Source organism: Hyperolius riggenbachi, chromosome 11, assembly GCF_040937935.1.
Source record: "Hyperolius riggenbachi isolate aHypRig1 chromosome 11, aHypRig1.pri, whole genome shotgun sequence".
Lineage (NCBI taxonomy): Eukaryota > Metazoa > Chordata > Amphibia > Anura > Hyperoliidae > Hyperolius > Hyperolius riggenbachi.
In genome coordinates this window covers 248695385-248719508 of record NC_090656.1, presented here as the reverse complement: position 1 = coordinate 248719508, position 24124 = coordinate 248695385, and the positions used below count along the sequence as shown (strand labels likewise).

The 24124-nt window shown below is 48.4% G+C and overlaps 1 protein-coding gene across 3 annotated transcripts in view; it reads right to left on the bottom strand.

Moving 5' to 3' along the window:
• Positions 1-24124, bottom strand: part of CD44 (CD44 molecule (IN blood group)) — a 91169-nt gene that overhangs the window by 27886 nt on the left and 39159 nt on the right. For all 3 annotated transcript variants that reach the window (XM_068260811.1, XM_068260813.1, XM_068260812.1), the window contains exon 2: positions 746-905. In XM_068260811.1, the coding sequence (XP_068116912.1) occupies positions 746-905 (160 nt within the window). The remainder of the gene's footprint in view (positions 1-745; positions 906-24124) is intronic.

The window sequence follows — 24124 nt, the reverse complement described above, 5'->3', positions numbered from 1 at the left end:
CCTCCATACCCGTACGCGTGTGGCGCCCTACTGCGCAGCCGCATGCGTAAGGGTATGGAGGGAGCCCCTGTTCATGCGGACAATTGGCTGCGTCCGCCAGAAGTGACGGGACCCGGTACCGCCGATACAGGAAGCGGAGGATGGTGGCGTGGGACTGTGGGAGCAATCCAGGCTTATGGGGCTGGAAGAAGCCCCAGGTATGTATAAAAGCTTTTTTCATTTTCCCTTGCTGGCCATCTCTGGTTCCCTTTAAGCGCATCCCAGCGGCTGCAGCTTTTGAGTGCTTTGAGTCCAACAGAAGAAAAGCACTATACAAATGTTTGGATTATTATTATTATACTAGACCTAAGGCCCGTTTAAAAACGGACCCTGCACGGTCCCCGAAACAATTGTTGGTCTATCTTGCGTAAACTGGCACAATAAATATGATGTGCTTTTCAGACGGGTGTGCTGACGATCCTTGCATCCACAACCAAAATAGCCGTCTGCCTAAAGTTAAAAACTCTCCCCCCCCCTGTGTCTTAACCATTCCCCAATAACAACCAGCAACCCCAGATTAAAACAATTCCCTCTTTATGTGCTGGTCTCCCCACCTCCCCTTATGGTAGCCTTAACCCCTCCAGTCCCAAGAGGGGGCTCAACATAAATGCAGAGGGTCCACCGCCAAAATCTGATTATAAATATGACCCACCCCCGGATTGACAATGACAAGACTGGTGTTCCAGGAGACACGGTGGTGCCGTACCTGCAGATCTCGAACCCCACTTGACGGGCTTCTTCCACCTGGTCCTTGGTAGCGATAGCGGTGTCCAGCTCCGCGCATGTCTTCTCTGCTTCCTCCGAGGTCAGATTGTATCTGTTGCCTTTCTCCACGTGGAAGACGCCCAGAAAGCGACAGCTGACCACTGAAATGAAAGAGGAGCGAGTGTCAGCAGGACCGGTTCTAGACTTTTTGCTGCCTGAGGCAAACTTGTGAGGATGCCCCCCTCACCCCCCCCCCCCCCCCCCACCCCCACCCCTTGCCGATTCGGAATGATCGCGCAGCATCCGACAATTTACTCTGCTTCATTTAACGTTCTCACATGACATGCTGCAGCTCAACACAATAGCACGCTGGCTGGCTGTGAGTCTGTAATAAACAAACTGCTCACCCTCAGCCCCTCCATTCCTCCTCAGACAGGACAGCAGTGCCACCTCCTCCGTTCTGCTGTGCAAGTCACATGATACACTGCTGCTCTCCTGCCTCCCCCCTCCTCACTCACTGTCAGACTCCTCACACAGTACAACAAGCTGCTTTTCCCCAATGATGCTCTCCTGCCTCCCCCCTCTTCACTCACTGTCAGACTCCTCACACAGCACAACAAGCTGCTTTTCCCCAATGCTGCTCTCCTGCCTCCCCCCTCATCACTCACTTTCAGACTCCTCACACAGCACAACAAGCTGCTTTTCCGCAGTGCTGCTCTCCTACCTCCCCCCTCCTCACTCACTGTCAGACTCCTCACACAGCACAACAAGCTGCTTTTCCCCAATTCTGCTCTCCTGCCTCCCCCCTCCTCACTCACTTTCATACTCCTCACACAGCACAACAAGCTGCTTTTCCGCAGTGCTGCTCTCCTACCTCCCCCCTCCTCACTCACTGTCAGACTCCTCACACAGCACAACAAGCTGCTTTCCCCCAGTGATGCTCTCCTGCCTCTCCCCTCCTCACTCACTGTCAGACTCCTCACACAGCACAACAAGCTGCTTTTCCCCAATGCTGCTCTCCTGCCTCCCCCCTCCTTACTCACTGTCAGACTCCTCACACAGCACAACAAGCTGCTTTTCCCCAATGATGCTCTCCTGCTTCCCCCTTCCTCATTCACTGTCAGACTCCTCACACAGCACAACAAGCTGCTTTTCCCCAATGCTGCTCTCCTTCCCCCTTCCTCACTCACTTTCAGACTCCTCCCACAGCACAACAAGCTGCTTTTCTCCAATGCTGCTCTCCTTCCCCCTTCCTCATTCACTGTCAGACATCTCACACAGCACAACAAGCTGCTTTTCCCCAATGATGACCTCTTCACCTCACTCTCCTCTCGCTTCTCCTCCTCCTCTGCCTGCATGCTGTAAGTGTAAACACAGTACAAACATGCTGCCCCTATAATCTCTGCACCTGATGCAAGTGTTTCACCTTGCTTCATGAGAGAACCAGATCTGAGTGTCAGGTCAGACACAGCGAAAGAATAATCACCAAGAACTATCAAATGAATTTAACAGTCAGAGCCGGGACAAGGTCTTCCAGCACCCAAGACTGAGACACAGAAGTGCTCCCCTCCATCCCTCCCACCCCAGCCGTCACACACTGGTGGCTCTCCAGAGCCCCCAACACCTTCATCTCTAGTTATCCGGCTTGCAGTCACTGCCATGTATCCCCTTCTCTTATTTCTCTCTGCTTCAAACACAAAAGGGGAATGATAGCTGAGTGAGTCGTGCGCCCCTCTTACACTACGCCCTGAGGCCGGAACCTCTCTCGCCTCTGCCTCGGCCCTGCGTCTCCTCCAACACTGCGCCCTGAGACTAGAGCCACTCTCGCCTCTGCCCCGTCCTGCGGCCCTCCTACACTGCGCCCTGAGACTAGAGCCTCACTCACCTCTGCCCCGCCCTGTGCCCCCTCCTACACTGCGCCCTGAGACTGGAGCCTCTCTCTCCTCTGCCCCGCCCTGCGCCCCTCCTACACTGCGCCCTGAGACTGGAGCCTCTCTAGCCTCTGCCCCGCCCTGCTCCCCTCCTACACTGCGCCCTGAGACTAGAGCCTCTCTCACCTCTGCCCTGCCCTGCGCCCCCTCCTACACTGCGCCCTGAGGCTGGAGCCTCTCTCACCTCTGCCCTGCCCTGCCCCCCTCCTACACTGCGCCCTGAGGCTGGAGCCTCTCTCACCTCTGCCCCGCCCTGCGCTCCCCTCCTACACTGCGCCCTGAGACTGGAGCCTCTCTCTCCTCTGCCCTGCCCTGTGCCCCTCCTACACTGCGCCCTGAGACTGGAGACTCTCTCTCCTCTGCCCCGCCCTGCGCCCCTCCTACACTGCGCCCTGAGACTAGAGCCTCTCTCACCTCTGCCCCGCCCCCCTCCTACACTGCGTCCTGAGACTAGAGCCACTCTCGCCTCTGCCTCGGCCCTGATAACAGTACTAACTCCGGTCAAACCAGCCTAAATAACTGTGTCATGTGATCTTTCCCCACCTAAAGTAATTATGTAGTAAGAGGGACGTGGTGGCCGTTCCACTGATTTCCTTTGAGGCCGGTTCTCCACCTGGCCTGTGCGTTTGCTCCGCCCCCATCGCACCACAACACAAAAGAAAACGTCATTAAAATGACACTGCGGCAGAAGGTCATTTGCATAGTGCTGCCCCAGAACGCTCTCCGGTGCCCGTTGCCAAGTGATGTACTCCTTGCTTGACAGGAAGTACATCACTGGGATTTCCGGGTTTCCCCGTCGTACTCACGTCTTTCCGCGCCGCACCGCCGTCAACATAGTTAAAATTTCTGCATCGCCCTTTGACTGTCATTACTTTCACCACCGCGTCTTTGTGGAAGTCCGACGGTAACACGCTGTTGACTTTGCCGCAGGTTGGCGGCCAATCCGGCACCTCTGGTGCAATGTGACGCGACAAGTGTGCTAGGCCCCATTGCCTTGCATTGGCATTGCTATACGCAACGCACACTTGTAAGGCAGGTGTAAAGGTGCTCATTAATGTTACAATTTTTTCACCAAATGCGATCTTTCAATGCGATTTTAATGATCGAATTGTATAGAAAATTCGCTGTTTGTGAAGGCAGTCGATACTGAACGATCCTTTGGTTGATTGCTTAATAGGATAAAATCGATCCGAAAGTTGGATTTTATGATTGAATCTGATTCTGAAGCAAGAATCGTTCAGTAATTGTGAACAATCTATAATTGCCTTCAGATTAGTTTTGATCATTCAAATCGCATCAAAAGATCACATTTAGTTAACTTTTCACCTCCCTCCCCCCTAAACACAGGTAGGTGGCAATCAAGTCTCCCTCCACCAAAAGTATCCCATGTGACATGTCATGTGACTGCTGGAGGAAGTTGTCATACAGTGCGGCTCCCTGGAGGAAAAGGAGGCCCACTGACAACGAGATAATGGTAAATATGACAGCACTCACTACACATAGCGGTGGGTGGCCCTGTGTATCGATATGTTGTCTCACACAAGGTAACTTATAGGCGTGGCGCCAAAGGATTAGACTATGCCAGTTGCCTGGCTGTCCAGCTGATCTGTCTGGTTTGACTAGTGTTTAAATCATACCTGGAACAAGCATGCAGCTAGTGTAGTCAGAGCTTTCGATCTGCATATACAGTAGGCATGGTCAGAAATGGCAATTGCCAATTCCTGTTAAAATTCCAATGACTAATTCAGTGTTCTCCCTTTGCCTACAGCATAGGAGGAGGTGAGCCGATGACAGCCGGGTGGTCACCAAAACTAGATGGGTGGAATACCCGGCTAAAAGAGCCTGGGGACGGTGGAATACCCGGCTAAAAGAGCCTGGGGACTCCCCAGGCTCTTTTAGCCGGGTATTCCACCCATCTAGTTTTGGTGAGCACCCGGCTGTCATCGGCTCACCTCCTCCTATGCTGTAGGCAAAGTTGCTCACAGAAGCAAGGGCCCTGCATTCTCTCATCTCGCCCCACCCGGCTACTTTTTCATGCCACCCGTCTGCAAAATTTTGGGGGGAGAACACTGCAATTCCACAGATTTCTGCGAAAAACTAAATTTCCGATACCAATTACAGCGGAGATGGTTTGGGGTTTTTGTCATTTTTGTTATTAAAGTTAGGTAATTTAAAAAAAAAAGTTGTTTTGTGGAATCCGTATTTTCGGTAGTATTGGAACAATCAAAGAATGCAGAGATCGGAATTGTACGGAAATTTTAGACCAAACACAAGACTCGGACGGATACTACCGAGTTTTACTGAGTCTTGTGACTATTCTAAAATGTCTGCAGTATTTTGCAGCCTGTGATTTCCACGAACAATGAACGCTGCGGTATCCGAATGAGAATCCCTATCTGTGTACTCCTTCTGAGTCTGACAGTAGTAGAAGCAGAGGATCAGCTGAACTCCATACCCTCCATATCCCTCTTACTGCAGGGTCCTATTTATCGTATGTAGATGTTCGTCTTGTCCCTGTATTTATTTAGAGAGTTTATCCTGTCTAATTACCCCTCATCTGCGACTAATCACAAGTCTAATTTGATCTCTCAGCTGTGCCAGCTGGCTGCCTCTGCAGAGCAGCTAATTTGTAAACACAGGATGTTAAAGCCTCTTTTCTGTGTGCTCAGACACGGAAAAGAATAAATACAAGTATTTATTCTTAAAACCGCAAAAGCAAGCGCCGAATAAAGCGATTTTATGACCGCTTAGCCCCAAAATTGGTACAGGCACCACTTTGTGGAGCGCAAAGTGGACAAAATGCGCAGATATGATCTTTCTCAGAGAGAATCATTGCACAAAGCGTTTTGTAGCCAATTTTGAAAATCGCCTACGCTTGAAAAAAGCCAGAAAATGCCCCTAGTGTGAACATGCCCTAACAAAGAGCGGTGGCTGGATAGTTGCTCTGCTTCTGACACAGGAGACCTGGGTTAGAATCTCAGCTTTTCCTGTTCAGTAAGCCAGCAACATACTCAGTAGGAGACCTTGGGCAAGACTCCCTAACACTGACACTGGCTATAGAGCGCGCCCTAGCGGCTGCAGCTCTGGTGCTCTGAGTCTGCCAGGAGAAAAGTGCGATATAAATGATCTATGTCTGTTAAAGGTTATTATGCTATTGCTTAAAGAGAACCAGAGATGAAGCACCCTCTTGTATTGTACCTTATAAATCAGTGGGAACATGACAGTAAACACCTAATCTGCCCTTTGTTTCATTGTTCTCTGTTTAATCTGACTGTCACTTCTGATAAGAATCCCCGACTGAGCACTCAGTCTAGCTTTGCTACGGAAAGATTATAGCGGAGTCTGTCTTCTCTGGTGTCTTTTCAAGCCCAAGCCTGCCCCCTTGTGGTTCTGCTATAATGACTCAGCTATAATTATTCCCTGCAAAGCCAGACTGAATGCTTAGTCCGGAATTCTTATCACAGCTGATAACAGATACTTTTAGCAGTGAGGATGAAACAGAGAGCAGGGTAAGTGTTTTCTCTAATGTTCTTACTGATATATATGGTAAAATACATAAGGGTGCTTCCTCTCTGGTTCCCTTCAAGAGCAGAGTTCAGGTCCGCATGCTGCCAGTTGTGACTGACAGCATGCAGCGGTCTGAAAACAACACCCTTTTCCCATCCTGAGGCAGATGCAGGGTCTGCCTAAAGGCTGCGCACACAGTCCCTCCTACTAGGTGACATCATTTCAAACAGGATAGCTGTGATGATGTGACCAGACCGATAAGTCATCAGAATAGCTGTGTGGCTGCTTTTTGTTTTGTAAAGTAGATATAAATTCCTTTAGATTAGGGACCTGTCAAACTAAATAAACATAATGCATGTTAACTTGTTTCTCTAGCCTGGATTTAGGCCTTCCGATGGGATAATGAAATGGAAGGCTGGAAATCCAGGGCGTGGCGCTGGTGCTGCAAGTCTGTTTCCGGTTGCGGATTCTTGACTTTCTTTTTTATTTCCTTATTAGATAAACAGAGATGGCAGCCTTCAACACCATTTGTCATCAACATACAATGCTGTTGTATCGTGTTTTCCTGGACCTTTTATAGACAGTTCTCACCTTCCACCAGGCATTAAAGTAATTATTGTTTTCATGTATTTACAGTGGGTTGCAAAAGTATTCGGCCCCCTTGAAGTTTTCCACATTTTGTCACATTACTGCCACAAACATGCATCAATGTTATTGGAATTCCACGTGAAACACCAATACAAAGTGGTGTACACGTGAGAAGTGGAAGGAAAATCATATATGATTCCAAACATTTTTTACAAATAAATAACTGCAAAGTGGGGTGTGCGTAATTATTCAGCCCCCTTTGGTCTGAGTGCAGTCAGTTGCCCATAGACATTGCCTGATGAGTGCTAATGACTAAATAGAGTGCACCTGTGTGTAATCTAATGTCAGTACAAATACAGCTGCTCTGTGAGGGCCTCAGAGGTTGTCTAAGAGAATATTGGGAGCAACAACACCGTGAAGTCCAAAGAACACACAAGACAGGTCAGGGATCAAGTTATTGAGAAATTCAAAGCAGGTTTAGGCTACAAAAAGATTTCCAAAGCCTTGAACATCCCAAGGAGCACTGTTCAAGCGATCATTCAGAAATGGAAGGAGTATGGCACAACTGTAAACCTACCAAGACAAGGCTATCCACCTAAACTCACAGGCCGAAGAAGGAGAGTGCTGATCAGAAATGCAGTCAAGAGGCCCACGGTGACTCTGGACGAGCTGCAGAGATCTACAGCTCAGGTGGGGAAATCTGTCCATAGGACAACTATTAGTCGTGCACTGTACAAAGTTGGCCTTTATGGAAGAGTGGCAAGAAGAAAGCCATTGTTAACAGAAAAGCATAATAAGTCCTGTTTGCAGTTTGCCACAAGCCATGTGGGGGACACAGCAACCATGTGGAAGAAGGTGCTCTGGTCAGATGAGACCAAAATGGAACTTTTTGGCCAAAATGCAAAACGCTATGTTTGGCAGAAAACTAACACTGCACATCACTCTGAACACACCATCCCCACTGTCAAATATGGTGGTGGCAGCATCATGCTCTGGGGGTGCATCTCTTCAGCAGGGACAGGGAAGCTGGTCAGAGTTGATGGGAAGATGGATGGAGCCAAATACAGGGCAATCTTGGAAGAAAACCTCTTGGAGTCTGCAAAAGACTTGAGACTGGGGCGGAGGTTCACCTTCCAGCAGGACAATGACCCTAAACATAAAGCCAGGGCAACAATGGAATGCTTTAAAACAAAACATATCTATGTGTTAGAATGGCCCAGCCAAAGTCCAGATCTAAATCCAATCGAGAATCTGTGGCAAGATAGAAAACTGCTGTTCACAAACGCTGTCCATCTCATCTGACTGAGCTGGAGCTGTTTTGCAAAGAAGAATGGGCAAGGATTTCAGTCTCTAGATGTGCAAAGCTGGTAGAGACATACCCTAAAAGACTGGCAGCTGTAATTGCAGCAAAAGGTGGTTCTACAAAGTATTGACTCAGGGGGGCCGAATAATTATGCACACACCACTTTGCAGTTATTTATTTGTAAAAAAAATTTGGAATCATGTATGATTTTCGTTCCACTTCTCACGTGTACACCACTTTGTATTGGTCTTTCACGTGGAATTCCAATAACATTGATTCATGTTTGTGGCAGTAATGTGACAAAATGTGGAAAACTTCAAGGGGGCTGAATACTTTTGCAAGCCACTGTATATAGCACTGATATCTTCTGCAGCACTTTGCAGAGTACATAGTCATGTCACTGACTGTCCTCAGAGGAGCTCACCATCTCATCCTACCATAGTCATAGTCTAATGTCCTACCATATTATTATTATTATGTATTTATATAGCGCTGACATCTTCTGCAGCACATTACAGAGTACATAGTCATGTCACTGACTGTCCTCAGAGGAGCTCACACTCTAATCCTACCATAGTCATAGTCTAATGTCCTACCATATTATTATTATGTATTTATATAGCACTGACATACTCTGCAGCACATTACAGAGTACATAGTCATGTCACTGACTGTCCCCAGATGAGCTCACACTCTAATCCTGCCATAGTCATAGTCTAATGTCCTGCCATATTATTATTATGTATTTATATAGCACTGACATCTCCTGCAGCACTGTACAGAGTACATAGTCATGTCACTGACTGTCCTCAGAGGAGCTCACACTCTAATCCTACCATAGTCATAGTCTAATGTCCTACCATATTATTATTATGTATTTATATATCACTGACATCTCCTGCAGCACATTACAGAGTACATAGTCATGTCACTGACTGTCCTCAGAGGAGCTCACAATCTAATCCTACCATAGTCATAGTCTAATGTCCTAACATATTATTATGTATTTATATAGCACTGACATCTTCTGCAGCACATTACAGAGTACATAGTCATGTCACTGTCTGTCCTCAGAGGAGCTCACAATCTAATCCTACCATAGTCATAGTCTAATGTCCTACCATATTATTATTATGTATTTATATAGCACTGACACCTTCTGCAGCACATTACAGAGTACATAGTCATGTCACTGACTGTCCTCAGAGGTGCTCACACTCTAATCCCTGCCATAGTCATAGTCTAATGTCCTGCCATATTATTATTATTATGTATTTATATAGCGCTGACATCTTCTGCAGCACATTACAGAGTACATAGTCATGTCACTGACTGTCCTCAGAGGAGCTCACACTCTAATCCTACCATAGTCATAGTCTAATGTCCTACCATATTATTATTATGTATTTATATAGCACTGACATACTCTGCAGCACATTACAGAGTACATAGTCATGTCACTGACTGTCCCCAGATGAGCTCACACTCTAATCCTGCCATAGTCATAGTGTAATATCCTACCATATTATTATTATGTATTTATGTAGCACTGACATCTCCTGCAGCACATTACAGAGTACATAGTCATGTCACTGACTGTCCTCAGAGGGGCTCACACTCTAATCCTACCATAGTCATAGTCTAATGTCCTACCATATTATTATTATGTATTTATATAGCACTGACATACTCTGCAGCACATTACAGAGTACAGAGTCATGTCACTTACTGTACTCAGAGGAGCTCACTGTCTAATCCTACCTAGGGCAGGGCTACATACCAATATACAGGTAGTCCCCGGTTAACGAACAAGTTAGGGACTGTAGGTTCGTTCTTAACCTGAATCTGTTCTTAAGTCGGAACAATGTGCCATCTCTGTCCCCTGTATCTCCTCTGTGCCCCCCTCTGCCCTCTGTGCCTGCTTATACAAGTTTAAAAGCCATTTTTTTTCTTAAAATTTTTTAAAAATCGATTTTCTCAAAAACTACAAGTCCAATTTAAAAAAAAAAATTTGGGACTTGTTCCCATGGAAACACTGAATGCATGCCGTTCGTATCGGCGGGTCGTTCGTAAGTCGGGGACTACCTGTACAGCGATATATACATATAGGAAGTACAGAAACCAGGATAGTTAACATAAAAGTATCCTGAATAATTTACTGTAATTTACTGTATGTTGTAACATCTGCTAGAACAAAAACTGTGTCCATCTGAGGCTACCTTATTTTTCGGTTGGATATTATTATTTACTAGTGGACCTAAGGCCGTTTAAAAACGGGCTAGGTCTGTCCCTAATGCGCCGCACCGCACACCCGTCGCGCGCACGCCCGCTGTACGCGACGCACACACGCCCGCCCCTTCTGGCCCCGTCCTCCTCCGGCTCTCGGCAGCGTCTCTGCGTCCCTGCGCATGCGCAGTGCACAAAAAGCACTGACGGACGGACATAGCGACACTTTATTAGGTAGGACTAGATTTATATAGCCCCAGTGTCGGACTGGGAGATGGAAAAGCAGAGGATATCCCCTTGCTGGCCAAGCAGCAGTGATCAGGTGTTGCTGCTCACAGTGAGGACTTGCTGCAGGTTTGTATTGGGAGGGATAACACAGGGTTACTGCTTCCTTGGCCAGCAGGTGGATTTCCTCTGTTTTTCCTCCTCCCAGTCCGACATTGTATAGCGCCAACATATTACACAACGCTGCACAATACATAAGATTACAGACAGGGGTGACAGACAGCACAATACAGGTGATACGCAATAAGATACATCACAATACAAGTAGTAATACAATGCCAGATCATACACTGGAGTGGTAGTCCCAATAATACAAGTTCACATTATTCTGTGAGTAAAGTGCACAATCATGTATGATACACAAGGTGAGATGGCCTAGCTAAAGGCTTACAATCTAGAGCAGGGGTGTCAAACTCAAATACAAAGTGTGCCTAAATTGTACCAAGTCGCGGGCCAACCTCATTGTCTACTGGCCGCCTTCCTCCCTTATAAAGTTCCCAGGTGTCTAATTGCCCCCCTCCAACTCCTACACAGTTCCCTGGTGTCTAGTGGTCCTCCTTCCCCTATACAGTTCCCTGGTGTCTAGTGGCCCTCCTTCCCCTATACAGTTCCCTGGTGTCTAGTGGCCCCCACACTCCCCTATACAGTTCCCTGGTGTCTAGTGGCCCTCCTTCCCCTATACAGTTCCCTGGTGTCTAGTGGCCCTCCTTCCCCTATACAGTTCCCTGGTGTCTAGTGGCCCCCACCCTCCCCTTTACAGTTCCCTGGTGTCTAGTGGTCCTCCTACACATAATGCAAAGTGGGGAAACCCTTTGAGAGCCAAATTTAATGGCTCCAGGGGCCAGATTTGGCCCACGGGCCAGAGTTTGACATGTATGATCTAGAGGGAGGGGGTGGTGACATGAAAGGTGGGGGGCTGTGTTGAGAGGTTCTCCTCAGAGAGAGTTAGGGCAGCAGTGAGGTCGGGTAGGCCTCCTTAAAAAGGTGAGTTTTGAGGGCTTGTTTGAAGGTGTTGAAGGAGGAGGCAAGCCTGATGGGTAGTGTGAGAGAGTTCCAAAGGATGGGGGCAGCTCTAGTGAAGTCCTGTAGTTGTGTATGGGATTGCGAGATGCATGATGTGGTTAGGAAGATGTCTTTGGAGGATATGGATATACCATGGTCAGTGGCACAGCTAAGGAGCTGTGGGCCCCGATGCAAGTTTTACATGGGGCCCCCCAAGAACTCTATAAATAAAAATTGATACGGCGCACCAAAACCTGCCAATGGCAACTACAGTGTCAGAGGTGCAAGAAGGGGATGGGGAGCAGCTTGTTACTGATTACCCCCCAAGCGCTCTATACATAGCAATCCCTGCCAATGGCAACTACAGTGTCAGAGGTGCAAGAAGGGGATGGGGAGCAGCTTGTTACTGATTACCCCCAAGCACTCTATACATAGCAATCCCTGCCAATGGCAACTACAGTGTCAGAGGAGCAAGAAGGGGATGGGGAACAGCTTGTTACTGATTACCCCCCAAGCACTCTATACATAGCAATCCCTGCCAATGGCAACTACAGTGTCAGAGGTGCAAGAAGGGGATGGGGAACAGCTTGTTACTGATTACCCCCAAGCACTCTATACATAGCAATCCCTGCCAATGGCAACTACAGTGTCAGAGGTGCAAGAAGGGGATGGGGAGCAGCTTGTTACTGATTACCCCCCAAGCACTCTATACATAGCAATCCCTGCCAATGGCAACTACAGTGTCAGAGGTGCAAGAAGGGGATGGGGAACAGCTTGTTACTGATTACCCCCAAGCACTCTATACATAGCAATCCCTGCCAATGGCAACTACAGTGTCAGAGGTGCAAGAAGGGGATGGGGAGCAGCTTGTTACTGATTACCCCCAAGCACTCTATACATAGCAATCCCTGCCAATGGCAACTACAGTGTCAGAGGTGCAAGAAGGGAATGGGGAACAGTTTGTTAATGATTATCACTATTCAAAGTATATTATTATTAAGAAGTGATTATTATGAGCACAGGACCAATAGAGAGCTAATACTGTAGTTGAGGGAGGGCCCTTCGGGGCCCCTCTGGCCCAAGGGCTCCGCTGCGGTCGCAACCTCTGCACCCCCTATTGCTACGCCCCTGACCATGGCCTGGATAAATATAAACGTACACAGAAGTATTTGGCTTATGCCATACTGTTTCTTTTTCTGCTTCCCTTTTCTGTCGTACGATACACCTTCCTGTGTTCTATAGTGTGCTGAATACAGGGCTTCTGATGACAGCTGTGTGCAGCTGAGGTCGGGAGGCGGGTGAGTCATATCGCTATAAGGAGCACTTCCAGCAAACACTGTGACTGCACACAGTTCCAGCGAATTGTTTGCACACAAACGCGTTCATGGACACAGCGAGCGCGCTCATCCTTCGTATCACCACAGCGCATCTAACCGCAAGGCCTTCCTCACAGCAGCACGCCGGGGTGACCCTGGGGACTGTTTAATCTGCCATTCAAGATCCGGATCTCAAACAAACAAGGATTTCTTCTCATTTTAAAATTCAACAAAAAGTGCTAAGGCATAGATCAGCGTCACATGGCTCAGCTACGCGTATATAACGCAGCTATGTATGTCTAAATAGACAGAAACTTAAAACAGACCTTAACTCAAAACTTCCTCTCTGGTCTAAAAGATAAGCAACAGCATAATAGCCTTTACATAAAAACATTTATTTGTTACAGCTGATCCAAATCCTGCAATAAATCTGCAGTGTGTCTGCTTCCTGCTTTCATGGAAGCCGACAGAAGGTTAACATCCTGTGTTTACAAATTAGCTGCTCTGCCATGGCAGAGGAAATTCCTGAGCTGATACAACTGAGAGATCAAATTACACTGGTGATTAGTCACAGATAAGACAATTAGACAGGCTAAACTCTCTAAATACATACAGGGTACATTTCTCTATGTTAGCTCTAAGTAAGTCCAATTTATTCTGTCGAAGGCCTTCTCCGCATCCAAAGATAGGATCCTTCTATCCTGTGCAAGAGTTCAGGTCCATAACCTCCACGTTACCAGGTGGTAAAAACGTTACTGCTTCCTGTTACAAATTCTTTTTGAACTCACTATTGCCAACATTTTTTTATTTTTTTATTTACTGAGCTGCTTTTTTTCGATCGGCATCTGCATCTAAACCTGATTCAAACAACCAACCCTGCCATTTTCTCAGCACGCCGGTCTGTCGAGTCACCTATCTCGCCATGCATCGGTTGGCCTAATAAGAGGTGTTTGATTGGGACACAGATGTTTGGCGTTGTGTAAGCTGCTGTTACCCGACCTCAGTGTTATTACACATTAACGTTTAACAAGCTCTCGATAAAAACAACAACTTATGCCAATCAGTCTTAATATGATGCAACACAGCCAGTTCATTCAGGAGATGACTAAACGATTTACGATGCAACCTCGACAGATCTAAAGCGAAACTGAACTACTTGTACTTTGGGGTTTGCTGTATATCAGGAACCCCTGCTTGAGGTTGTTCATGTGTGTCACAATAGCAGGCAATCCCTGCTCGTACCGTCTGCGGTGTTCCGTCGAGTGCACACGTGTTATATGTTAGGTGTAGTGATTGTTCCTGGGACGTGTGTAAGTGTCGGTGCGAAATAAAACAGTCAGAGGGTCAGCTTCTGCAGCTGCAATATCCGTTGCCTGTTACACTGAAATGCAGCACCAGGCATTGAGCAGCACTGCTGCTGGTCTGCACACCGGAGCCCTAAACTGCCATGACTTTTCTACTGAGTTTATTCAACTACATCTGCATTATAACTTTTTGTTACCATTGCTAAAATACAGAAACAGTTGCTGTAGTTATGTGTCCAGCCTGGTACACACTTTAGATTCAATGGTAAAATTAGTCAATCGCTGACCAATTTTACCACCTCCATGAGGTCAACAGATCATCAGGGATGTTTGTGTGGCAGATAAAATGGATAAACTCCTCCCACAGTGTGATGCCATGGCCATAACAGTTTCCTGTATATGAACCTCGTTCCATGGTGGGAAATAGTGGCTGTTGCCAATTGCCAAGCAATCAGTTTATGTCATTTCTGCCAGAAGTAAAGATGCTGACCTGCGTTTTCACGGAAAATCAAACAACATCAATTACACAGCGAGTATCAATCATTTCTTGATCTGACTTCTATTTTTTTAACACCCCACATTGCAATGACTTGATTTATTTTTCCCTACTACTATCTGTGGCGAAAGTTCCTCTTTATAGAGTTATGTATCCTTCCTTAGTTTTCATATGTTGCTCACATGTTAGAAAGGAAATCCTCCCCTGACCACATGTAGGACACACATGTGCGTGTTGTATGTGAAGCAGAGAGCTGTTAGACCACAGGAAAGTTCTGCACATTAAATACACTCGCACTCGGAGCCCCCCCACAGTGCACCCCCCCCCCAGTCTCCGCAGAACGCCGGGAGTGCCTTTTCTTGCAGAAGAGCAGTGAATGAATTTAGCTGAACTGCACGGTTGCACTAATAACATCTGTACAGCGATGAGGAAGATACTGAAGCTGTTTCGTGTATCCTTCTGGGACTAGTTAAAAATAACATTTCATGTACAAAAGGAACCCACAATTAATGGCCTGACACAGTATTCATCTCGGGACGCACACACATACACACACAGCATAGCAACAATCTCCCAGCAGATGTGCACAGAACTGACTGCAAGAAACTAAACGGAAGAAAGAAATCGTAAACTTCTGCAAAGGGAGCAGTTTCCTTTACAGTAGCTCACATTGCTGTTAATATTTTATTGTATCTTTTAATGGGATAACACTGGAGATATGGCACTGTGATACAATGTAAAGCAGTCAGTGTACAGCTTGTATAACAGCGCAAATTCCCTGTCCCATCGCATACATTTGAAAAAGTCGCGAGCTAATTTAGGTGCGACGTTGAATAACGATATTACTAGCAATATCGGTAAATAACAAGACCGATAACAAAACCGTAAATAATAATTTAATTGCGGTATTACATTATGTGTAAATTTACCGATAATGCTGAACCTAACTAACTATAACCTAACCTCTCCCTATTCTCACACAGAACCCTCTACTGGTGGTGCCTAACTCTAAGACCCCCCTGGTGGTGCCTAACCCTAAGACCTCCCTGGTGGTGCCTAACCCTAAGACCTCCCTGGTGGTGCCTAAACCTAAGACCCCTCTGGTGGTGCCTAACCCTAAGACCTCCACCCCTCTGATGGTGCCTAACCCCTAGACCCCCCTGGTGGTGCCTAACCCTAAGACCTCCCTGGTGGTGCCTAACCCTAAGACCTCCCTGGTGGTGCCTAACCCTAAGACCTCCCTGGTGGTGCCTAAACCTAAGACCCCTCTGGTGGTGCCTAACCCTAAGACCTCCACCCCTCTGATGGTGCCTAACCCCTAGACCCCCCTGGTGGTGCCTAACCCTAAGACCTCCCTGGTGGTGCCTAACCCTAAGACCTCCCTGGTGGTGCCTAAACCTAAGACCCCCCTGGTGGTGCCTAACCCTAAGACCTCCCTGGTGGTGCCTAACCCTAAGACCTCCCTGGTGGTGCCTAAACCTAAGACCCCTCTGGTGGTGCCTAACCCTAAGACCTCCACCCCTCTGATGGTGCCTAACCCCTAGACCCCCCTTGTGGTGCCTAACCCTAAGACCTCCCTGGTGGTGCCTAACCCTAAGACCTCCCTGGTGGTGCCTAACCCTAAGACCTCCCTGGTGGTGCCTAAACCTAAGACCCCTCTGGTGGTGCCTAACCCTAAGACCTCCACCCCTCTGATGGTGCCTAACCCCTAGACCCCCCTGGTGGTGCCTAACCCTAAGACCTCCCTGGTGGTGCCTAACCCTAAGACCTCCCTGGTGGTGCCTAAACCTAAGACCCCCCTGGTGGTGCCTAACCCTAAGACCTCCACCCCTCTGGTGGTGCCTAACCCTAAGACCTCCACCCCTCTGATGGTGCCTAACCCCTAGACCCCCCTGGTGGTGCCTAACCCTAAGACCTCCCTGGTGGTGCCTAACCCTAAGACCTCCCTGGTGGTGCCTAAACCTAAGACCCCTCTGGTGGTGCCTAACCCTAAGACCTCCACCCCTCTGGTGGTGCCTAACCCTAAGACCTCCACCCCTCTGATGGTGCCTAACCCCTAGACCCCCCTGGTGGTGCCTAACCCTTAGACCTCCCTGGTGGTGCCTAACCCTAAGACCTCCCTGGTGGTGCCTAGCGGTTAAACCGCGTGGTGACGACAGACGTGACGTTTCAGGAAGAAGGAGCCCGACACTCGGGCCCAGTGTCGCTGGGAGCCACTGGAGAGCATTTCTGACCAGGCTCTGGGAGAAGAGCCAGATGGAAGCCGAGGGACCTCCCGACCTACGGTGAGCAGGAGAAAGCCCCAGGTAAGTTCAGATTTTGATTTTAGTTAGAGCTCGGAGTCCCTTTAACACCCCCTGATCCCCGCTAACAATTATACGATACATTTCAATATAACTGCAGCCACCTGCTAAATAGCGTAACAACTTTCTATATTACGATTAACAACTGTATCCACATATATATCGATAAATAACAATTGCACCCATTTTTTGTCGCAACTTTTTCAACTGCTCCTGTCCCATCAACATAACTCAGCACACAGCCATTAAAGGATACCTGAATTGACATGTGACATGATGAGATAGACATGTGTATGTACAGTGCCTAGCACACAAATAAATAGGCTGTGTTCCTTTTTTTCTTTCTCTGCCTGAAAGAGTTAAATATCAGGTATGATATTTAAATATCAGTTATGTAAGTGGCTGACTCAGTCCTGACAGGAAGTGACTACAGAGTGACCCTTACTGATAAGAAATTCCAAGTATAAAACATTTTCCAAGAAGAAAATGGCTTCTGAGAGCAGGAAAGAGGTAAAAAGGGGAATTTCTTATCAGTGAGGGTCACACTGTAGTCACTTCCTGTCTGAGTCAGGACTGAGTCAGCCACTTACATACCTGATATTTAACTCTTTCAGGCAGAGAAAGAAAAAAAGGAACACAGCCTAGTTATTTGTGTGCTAGGCACTGTACATGCACACGTCTATCTCATCATGTCACTTCCGGTATCCTTTAATGTCTACACCGCTGGAAACAAAAGTGAGTACACTTAAATAATGTAAAAAAAATTGCCCAATTAGACATGCTAGCCACTGGAAGCTCAGCATGGCTCTTCGTGGCAGAGAACTCTCTGAGGAGCTTATAGAAGAATTCTGCCCAATCAGACACTTTCCCTACCCGGGGTCATGTGACTGGTTAGTGTTACCAGGTCTCAGGTGTGACTGGGGAGCAGGAGGTGTGTTACATTTGGTGTTATCACTCTCACACTCTCTCATACTGGTCACAGGAAGCTCAGCATGGCTCCTCGTGGTAGAGAACTCTCTGAGGAGCTTATAGAGGAATTCTGCCCATTCAGACATTTTCCCTCTCCGGGGTCATGTGACTGGTTAGTGTTACCAGGTCTCAGGTGTGACTGGGGAGCAGGTATGTTAAAACTTTGGGGGTTATCGCTCTCACACTCTCTCATACTGGTCACTGGAAGCTATTGCTACATAAAGATGGTCTAGGCTGTAGGAAGATTGCCAACACCCTGACACTGAGCTGCAGCATGGGGGCCAAGACCTTACAGGGGTGTAACAGGACAGGTTCCACTTACAGCATACATGTCAGATCTGGCCCTCTGAGCCATCAGACTTCACCCTCAAGTGGTTTCCCCATTTTGTTTGGCCCACTGTAGACCACCAGAGAAGCTATATTGGAGGGTAAGCCCCTAGATCACCAGGGAAGCCATATAAGGAGGGGGAAAGCACAAGATACAAGGGAACTGTATAGGGTAAAGGGGTTCACTAGACACCAGGGAAATGTATAGGGTTAGGAGGGGGTCACTAGACACCAGGGAACTGTATAGGGGAGGGAGGAGGTCATTAGACATCAGGGAAATGTATAGGGTTAGAAGGGGGTCACTAGACAACCAGGGAACTGTATAGGGGAGGGAGGAGGTCATTAGACATCATGGAACTGTATAGGGGAGGGAGGAGGTCATTACACATCAGGGAAATGTATAGGGTTAGAAGGGGGTCACTAGACACCAGGGAACTGTATAGGGGAGGGAGGAGGTCATTAGACATCAGGGAACTGTATAGGGGAGGGAGAGGGCCACTATACACCAGGGAACTGTATAGGGTAAGAAGGGGGTCACTAGACACCAGGGAACTGAATAGGGAAACGAGAGAGCCAATTGACACTAGAAAACTGTATAGGGGAGGGAGGGGGCTATTAGACTCTCTCTCTCTCTCTCTCTCTCTCTCTCTCTCTCTCTCTCTCTCTCTCTATATATATATATATATATATATATATATCAATTTAAATGATGGTGATAAAGTTGAGTTAGTTTTTCAGTAGAAAAACACACATAGTTACACAGATCTGTACATCAGTCCTGAAAGAGGGACAAATGAGGAAGAAAGAGGGACAAGTAAGAAAGAAAGGGACAGAGGGATTTAGTTCTAGGGATGGTCGTAGTCAGCCAACTTCGCTACGCTGGAACTGCACGTAGTTTTCTGCATTTACGCTTCGCAAAATACGGTTTCAAAATCAGAAGCTTCGCTACGTTTGCATTTCGTAGTCTACGCGTTAAAATACGGACGCTTCGCGTAGTGCGAAGCGTACTTTATGCGGACACTTACGCCCTTATGCGGAAACATTTCTGCAATAATCCGCTAACTATGTGCTCGGATGAACTAATATATGCATACATTCCACCTTCCAATGCAGAATTGTATCAGAATCAGAAACTTTATTTCGCCAAGCACGACTAGGTCGTGCCCGGAATTGGGCTTGGCACGTACAGGGTACTGATACACGGTATACAGTAGTTACAGATAGAGGACATGCAGTAGTAACAGAACATTATACAGAAAAAAAAAACAGAACATTATAGAACATGTATGCAGAGGGAGACAATGGCATAAGTTACAATACAATAAAAAAAACAACCAAAAAAAAGTACGCTTGAGCTATGTGCAAAGTGCCTCAGTGCGTCTTGGTATTATGGGGTGGGGATAGGCATTTCCATGGCGAGAGTTCAGGAGGTTGACAGCAGAGGGAAAGAAACTGTTCTTATGTCTTGTGGTCCTGGTGTAGATGGACCGGAACCGGAGCTTCCGGCTCGAGGGGAGCTGGTTAAAGAAGCGGTAGCCTGGGTGTGAGGGGTCGTTGGCGATCTTTAATGCTCTGGTGTTCAGCCTGGAGTGGTAGAGGAGGTCCAGAGTGGGAAGGGATCTCCCGATGATCCTCTCTGCAGATTTGATGACCCTCTGCAGTTTGAGCTTGTCGCTGGCGGAGGAGCTGGTGTACCAGACCAGGATGGAAGAGCATAGGACGGATTCAATCGTGGCTGAGTAGAAATTTGTCAGCAGTTTTTGGGCCATACCGAACTTTTTCAGTTGGCGGAGAAAGAAAAGTCTCTGTTGGGCTTTCCTCTGTGTTGAGGCAGTGTTGGCCTTCCACTTCAGGTCATTAGAGATAGTTGTGCCCAGTAGGCGGACACTGGGGACTCTTTCCACTTCCATGCCATCTATGTGGATTGGAGGCGGGGTAGAGGCGCGCCTCCTGAAATCAACAATCATCTCCACCATTTTTGCTGTGTTTAGGACCAAACCGTTCTCTCTGCACCAGCGGCATATGCTTTCGACCTGGTGGCGGTACGCCTTCTCATCGTTTTTGGTGATGAGACCTACAATGGTCGTGTCATCGGCAAATTTGATTACTTTTACTGAGTCCGAAGTGGATTTGCAATTGTTCGTATACAGAGAGAACAGGAACGGCGACAGGACGCAGCCTTGTGGGGCCCCTGTGTTGGTGATCCTAGGTTGTGAGGAGATGGTGCCTAACCTAACGACCTGGGGCCTGTTGGTGAGGAAGTCCGTGATCCACAGGCGTAGGGTGGGGTGGACTCCTAGCGCAGCGATATTGTCCTGAAGTATTTTAGGGCTGATAGTATTGAATGCTGAGCTGAAGTCCGGTCTATCCAGGTGATCATAGACGTGCTCCAAGCAGATGTTGATGGCGTCATTTGTGGACCTGTTCGCTCGGTACGCGAACTGGTGCGGGTCCAGCAGTCCCTCAGTAGAGTGCTTAAGGAGAGGTAGCACCATGCTTTCAAAAGCCTTCATGATTACGGATGTAAGTGCCACGGGCCTGAAGTTGTTGAGGTCGAGGATGCCCTGCTTTTTGGGGACAGGGATAATGGTGGACCTCTTGAAGCAGGCGGGAACTTTGCCTTCCTGGAGGGACCTCGTGAAGATGGAAGAGAGGGTGGAAGCGAGCTGGCGAGCACAGGTTTTCAGGCAGGCTGGCGACACACCGTCCGGACCTGAGGCTTTCCTAGCATTTAGCCTTAGTAAGTGTTTCAGTACATCCGCCTCCCTCACTGATGGTGGGGGTGAGTAAGGGCCTAGGGCTACCGTGGCAGATTGTGCAGGTGGCTGTGGGAGTCCTGCAGGTGCTGGCTGACTCTCGAATCTGCAGTAGAAGTCACTGAGACTCTCGGCAAGCTCAGAGCTCGGTGTGGCATGCTGAGGGGGGGGGGGGCTTGTAGTTGGTGGCAGCCTTCAGCCCTTTCCACACGGCTCGTGAGTCATTTGAGGAGAGGTTCTGTTCCAGCTTTTCTGCGTAGCCCCTCTTAGCGGACCTCAGTTCTCTGTTTAGGTCGTTTCTTGCCTTCTTGTAATCCACCTGGTTGCCGGACTTATGTGCGGCTTCTTTGCTACGACGTAGTTGTCGTAGTCTTTTTGAGAACCACGGTTTATCATTTGGATACAGTTTGAAGGTTTTTGTTGGGATACAGGAGTCCTCACAGAAGCTAATGTACGAGGATACATTGTCTGCCCACTCGTCCAGGTTAGGCGATTCCAGAGCCTTCCAGTCTGTGCAGTCAAGGCAGGCCTGAAGTTGAAGTTTAGCCTCACTTGACCACACTTTGGAGGACTTAGTGACAGGTTTTGAGGTTTCCAGGCGCCTTTTATAAGTAGGTACCAGGTGGATGATGCAGTGGTCAGATGAGCCCAGGGCTGCCCACGGTGTCGCTTTGTATGCATCCTTCAGGGCCGTGTAGCAATGGTCGAGGGTGTTGGCACTCCTGGTGGGGCAGGTGATGTGCTGATGGAAGCGGGGCAGCTCTTTGCGGAGGTTTGCCTTGTTAAAATCCCCCAAGATAATGAACAGCGAGTCCGGGAGGGCCGTCTCCCACTGCATGATGGTATCACTGAGATCACGCAGGGCAGCATTTACCTCTGCATCAGGAGGAAAAAACACCCACGAGGATGTAGGAGGAGAACTCCCTGGGCGAGTAGGTTGGCCTGCAATTGATGAGGAGGAGTTCCAGTTCTGGTGTGCATTTCTTGGCCAGTACAGAGGTGTTTGAGCACCAGGCGGAGCTGACGTAGAAGCAGATGCCACCCCCTTTCTTTTTCCGGGAGAGGGTGCTGTCCCGGTCTGCTCGGATGAGGCTGAAACCTGGGAGCTGGAGGGCACTCTCAGGGATGTCGTCATGGAGCCACGTTTCAGTAAAGCAAAAGACTGGGGTGTTGTTACCGAGTTCCCTCTTGTCGCTGAGGAGTCTCAGCTCATCTAGCTTGATGGGGAGGGAGCGGACGTTAGCGAGGAGGACCGCAGGGATGGCTGACCGCAGGCCCCTCCTCTTCAGCCTCGCCCGGACGCCTGATCGACAGCCCCTGCGGCGCTGGCTAAAGGGAGGCCAGGGCGCAGAAGCAGTGATTTCCTGGACGTGGCTCCAAACAGAGTTGTACAGGAGCCCATCCTCCAAGTGTGCGGCTGTGATATGTTCCCATTTCAGGAGCTGCGCTCTGGAGTAGGTGGTACGATAGGGGAGTGGTGGCATTTGGGGCATGTATGGTAAGCAAAAACTTGTGCAGGCGAGTGCAATAACAGTCTATCAGCAGTGTGACACAGATGTAAGAGGCGAGTGCAATAACAGTCTACAATTGTATACGTATAGAAGGGCAATAATATTTCTGCGCATGCGCAATGATCCCTATAGACGCAGTTACCGCATGCGTAGTTGACTTCGCAATACATACGTCAACTACGCGTAACGGGCGAAGCTTCGCATAGCGGGACTACGACTACTCGGAAATACGTACACAAAGTTTTTAAATTTCGTCTATGAACTACGATGCGTAGTTGTGGACTGCGACGCGTAGATTCGCGCTGGCGTAGTTTACGAGCAACTATGTTTAGTTCCCAAAGAGGGACTGTCCTCTGGAAGCTAGACAGTTGGGTGCTATGTAACTGACATGACTTGACAGTGGACTGACCCTTTAACCCAGGCTTTCTCAGCCAGGGTTCCTTGAGGACTCTGCAGGGGTTCCTTGGCATTATCCCCCATCGTGGGGGAAGTATAATAGAGCACACTATAATAGGTGATACTGTAACAAGAAGCACTAAATTGGGCCATCAGGAGACGGTATAATGAGTGGCAGTGTAATGGGGGTAGTGAAATAAACAGCCACACATACTTTTAAAGACCACGCCTCCTGCAAAATAAATGCAGGGGTTCCTCGTGACCAAAAAATTGTTTGCAGGGGTTCCTTGAGATCCAAAAGTTATTTGCAGGGTTCCTCTAGGGTAGAAAGGTTGAGAAAGGCTGCTTTAACCCCTCAGATTCTGATGAGTACACAGGGTCAGTGAGATGCTAATCAGGGGGGCGTCCCTATAGACCTTGCGACCCCTAGGGGGCCCGGGGGCTGGGGGGGCCCACTCCTCCTCCTCCCTCTCCATACCCACCTGCAGAGTAGCGCAGGTAGTGGGGTAATGTTTACCTGCTCCAGCACTGTGTGTCTCTTCCATACATCCCAGCTGCACCCTCTCTGCTGCCATTTACTGGATCCCGATCACATGACCAATGCGTTTCACATGATCAGGAGGCGGTGAATGGCAGCATAGAGGAGACCGGCAGACCTGGAGCAGGTACATATCACTCTGGCCCCTGCGCTATTCTGCATGCATATCGGGGCAAGGTGCGTGTTGGAGATTGGGTACGGCAGGGAGAAGCTTGAATGCCAGGGGGCCCCATGATAATTTTACAGGGGGCCTTATGGGCTGTTGTTACGCCCATGATGATAGTAATTAAGGTTTGCATGCAAATTTCATGCAAATTGTTCACCTGCTTCGAACTGGGCCAGTTAAAGGGAGCATCAGCCAAATAATGCTGCTCCATGATATACCTATCTGGGGCTTCCTCCAGCCCCTTTCAGCTGACACGTCCCACGCTGCAGCTCCGTTCTCAGCTGCCGGCCCGGGGTCCCCGCCGGTGTAGAGGCCGACCTCGAGGTCGTCCTCTACTGGGCCTGCGTCGCAGTCAATCAAGTCCACGTCGTTCGCAGTGTTCTGCGCAGGTGCAGAACTACTGCGCAGTACACTGCGGAAAACATAGACTTGCTTGACAGCGGCGCTCATGCTTAC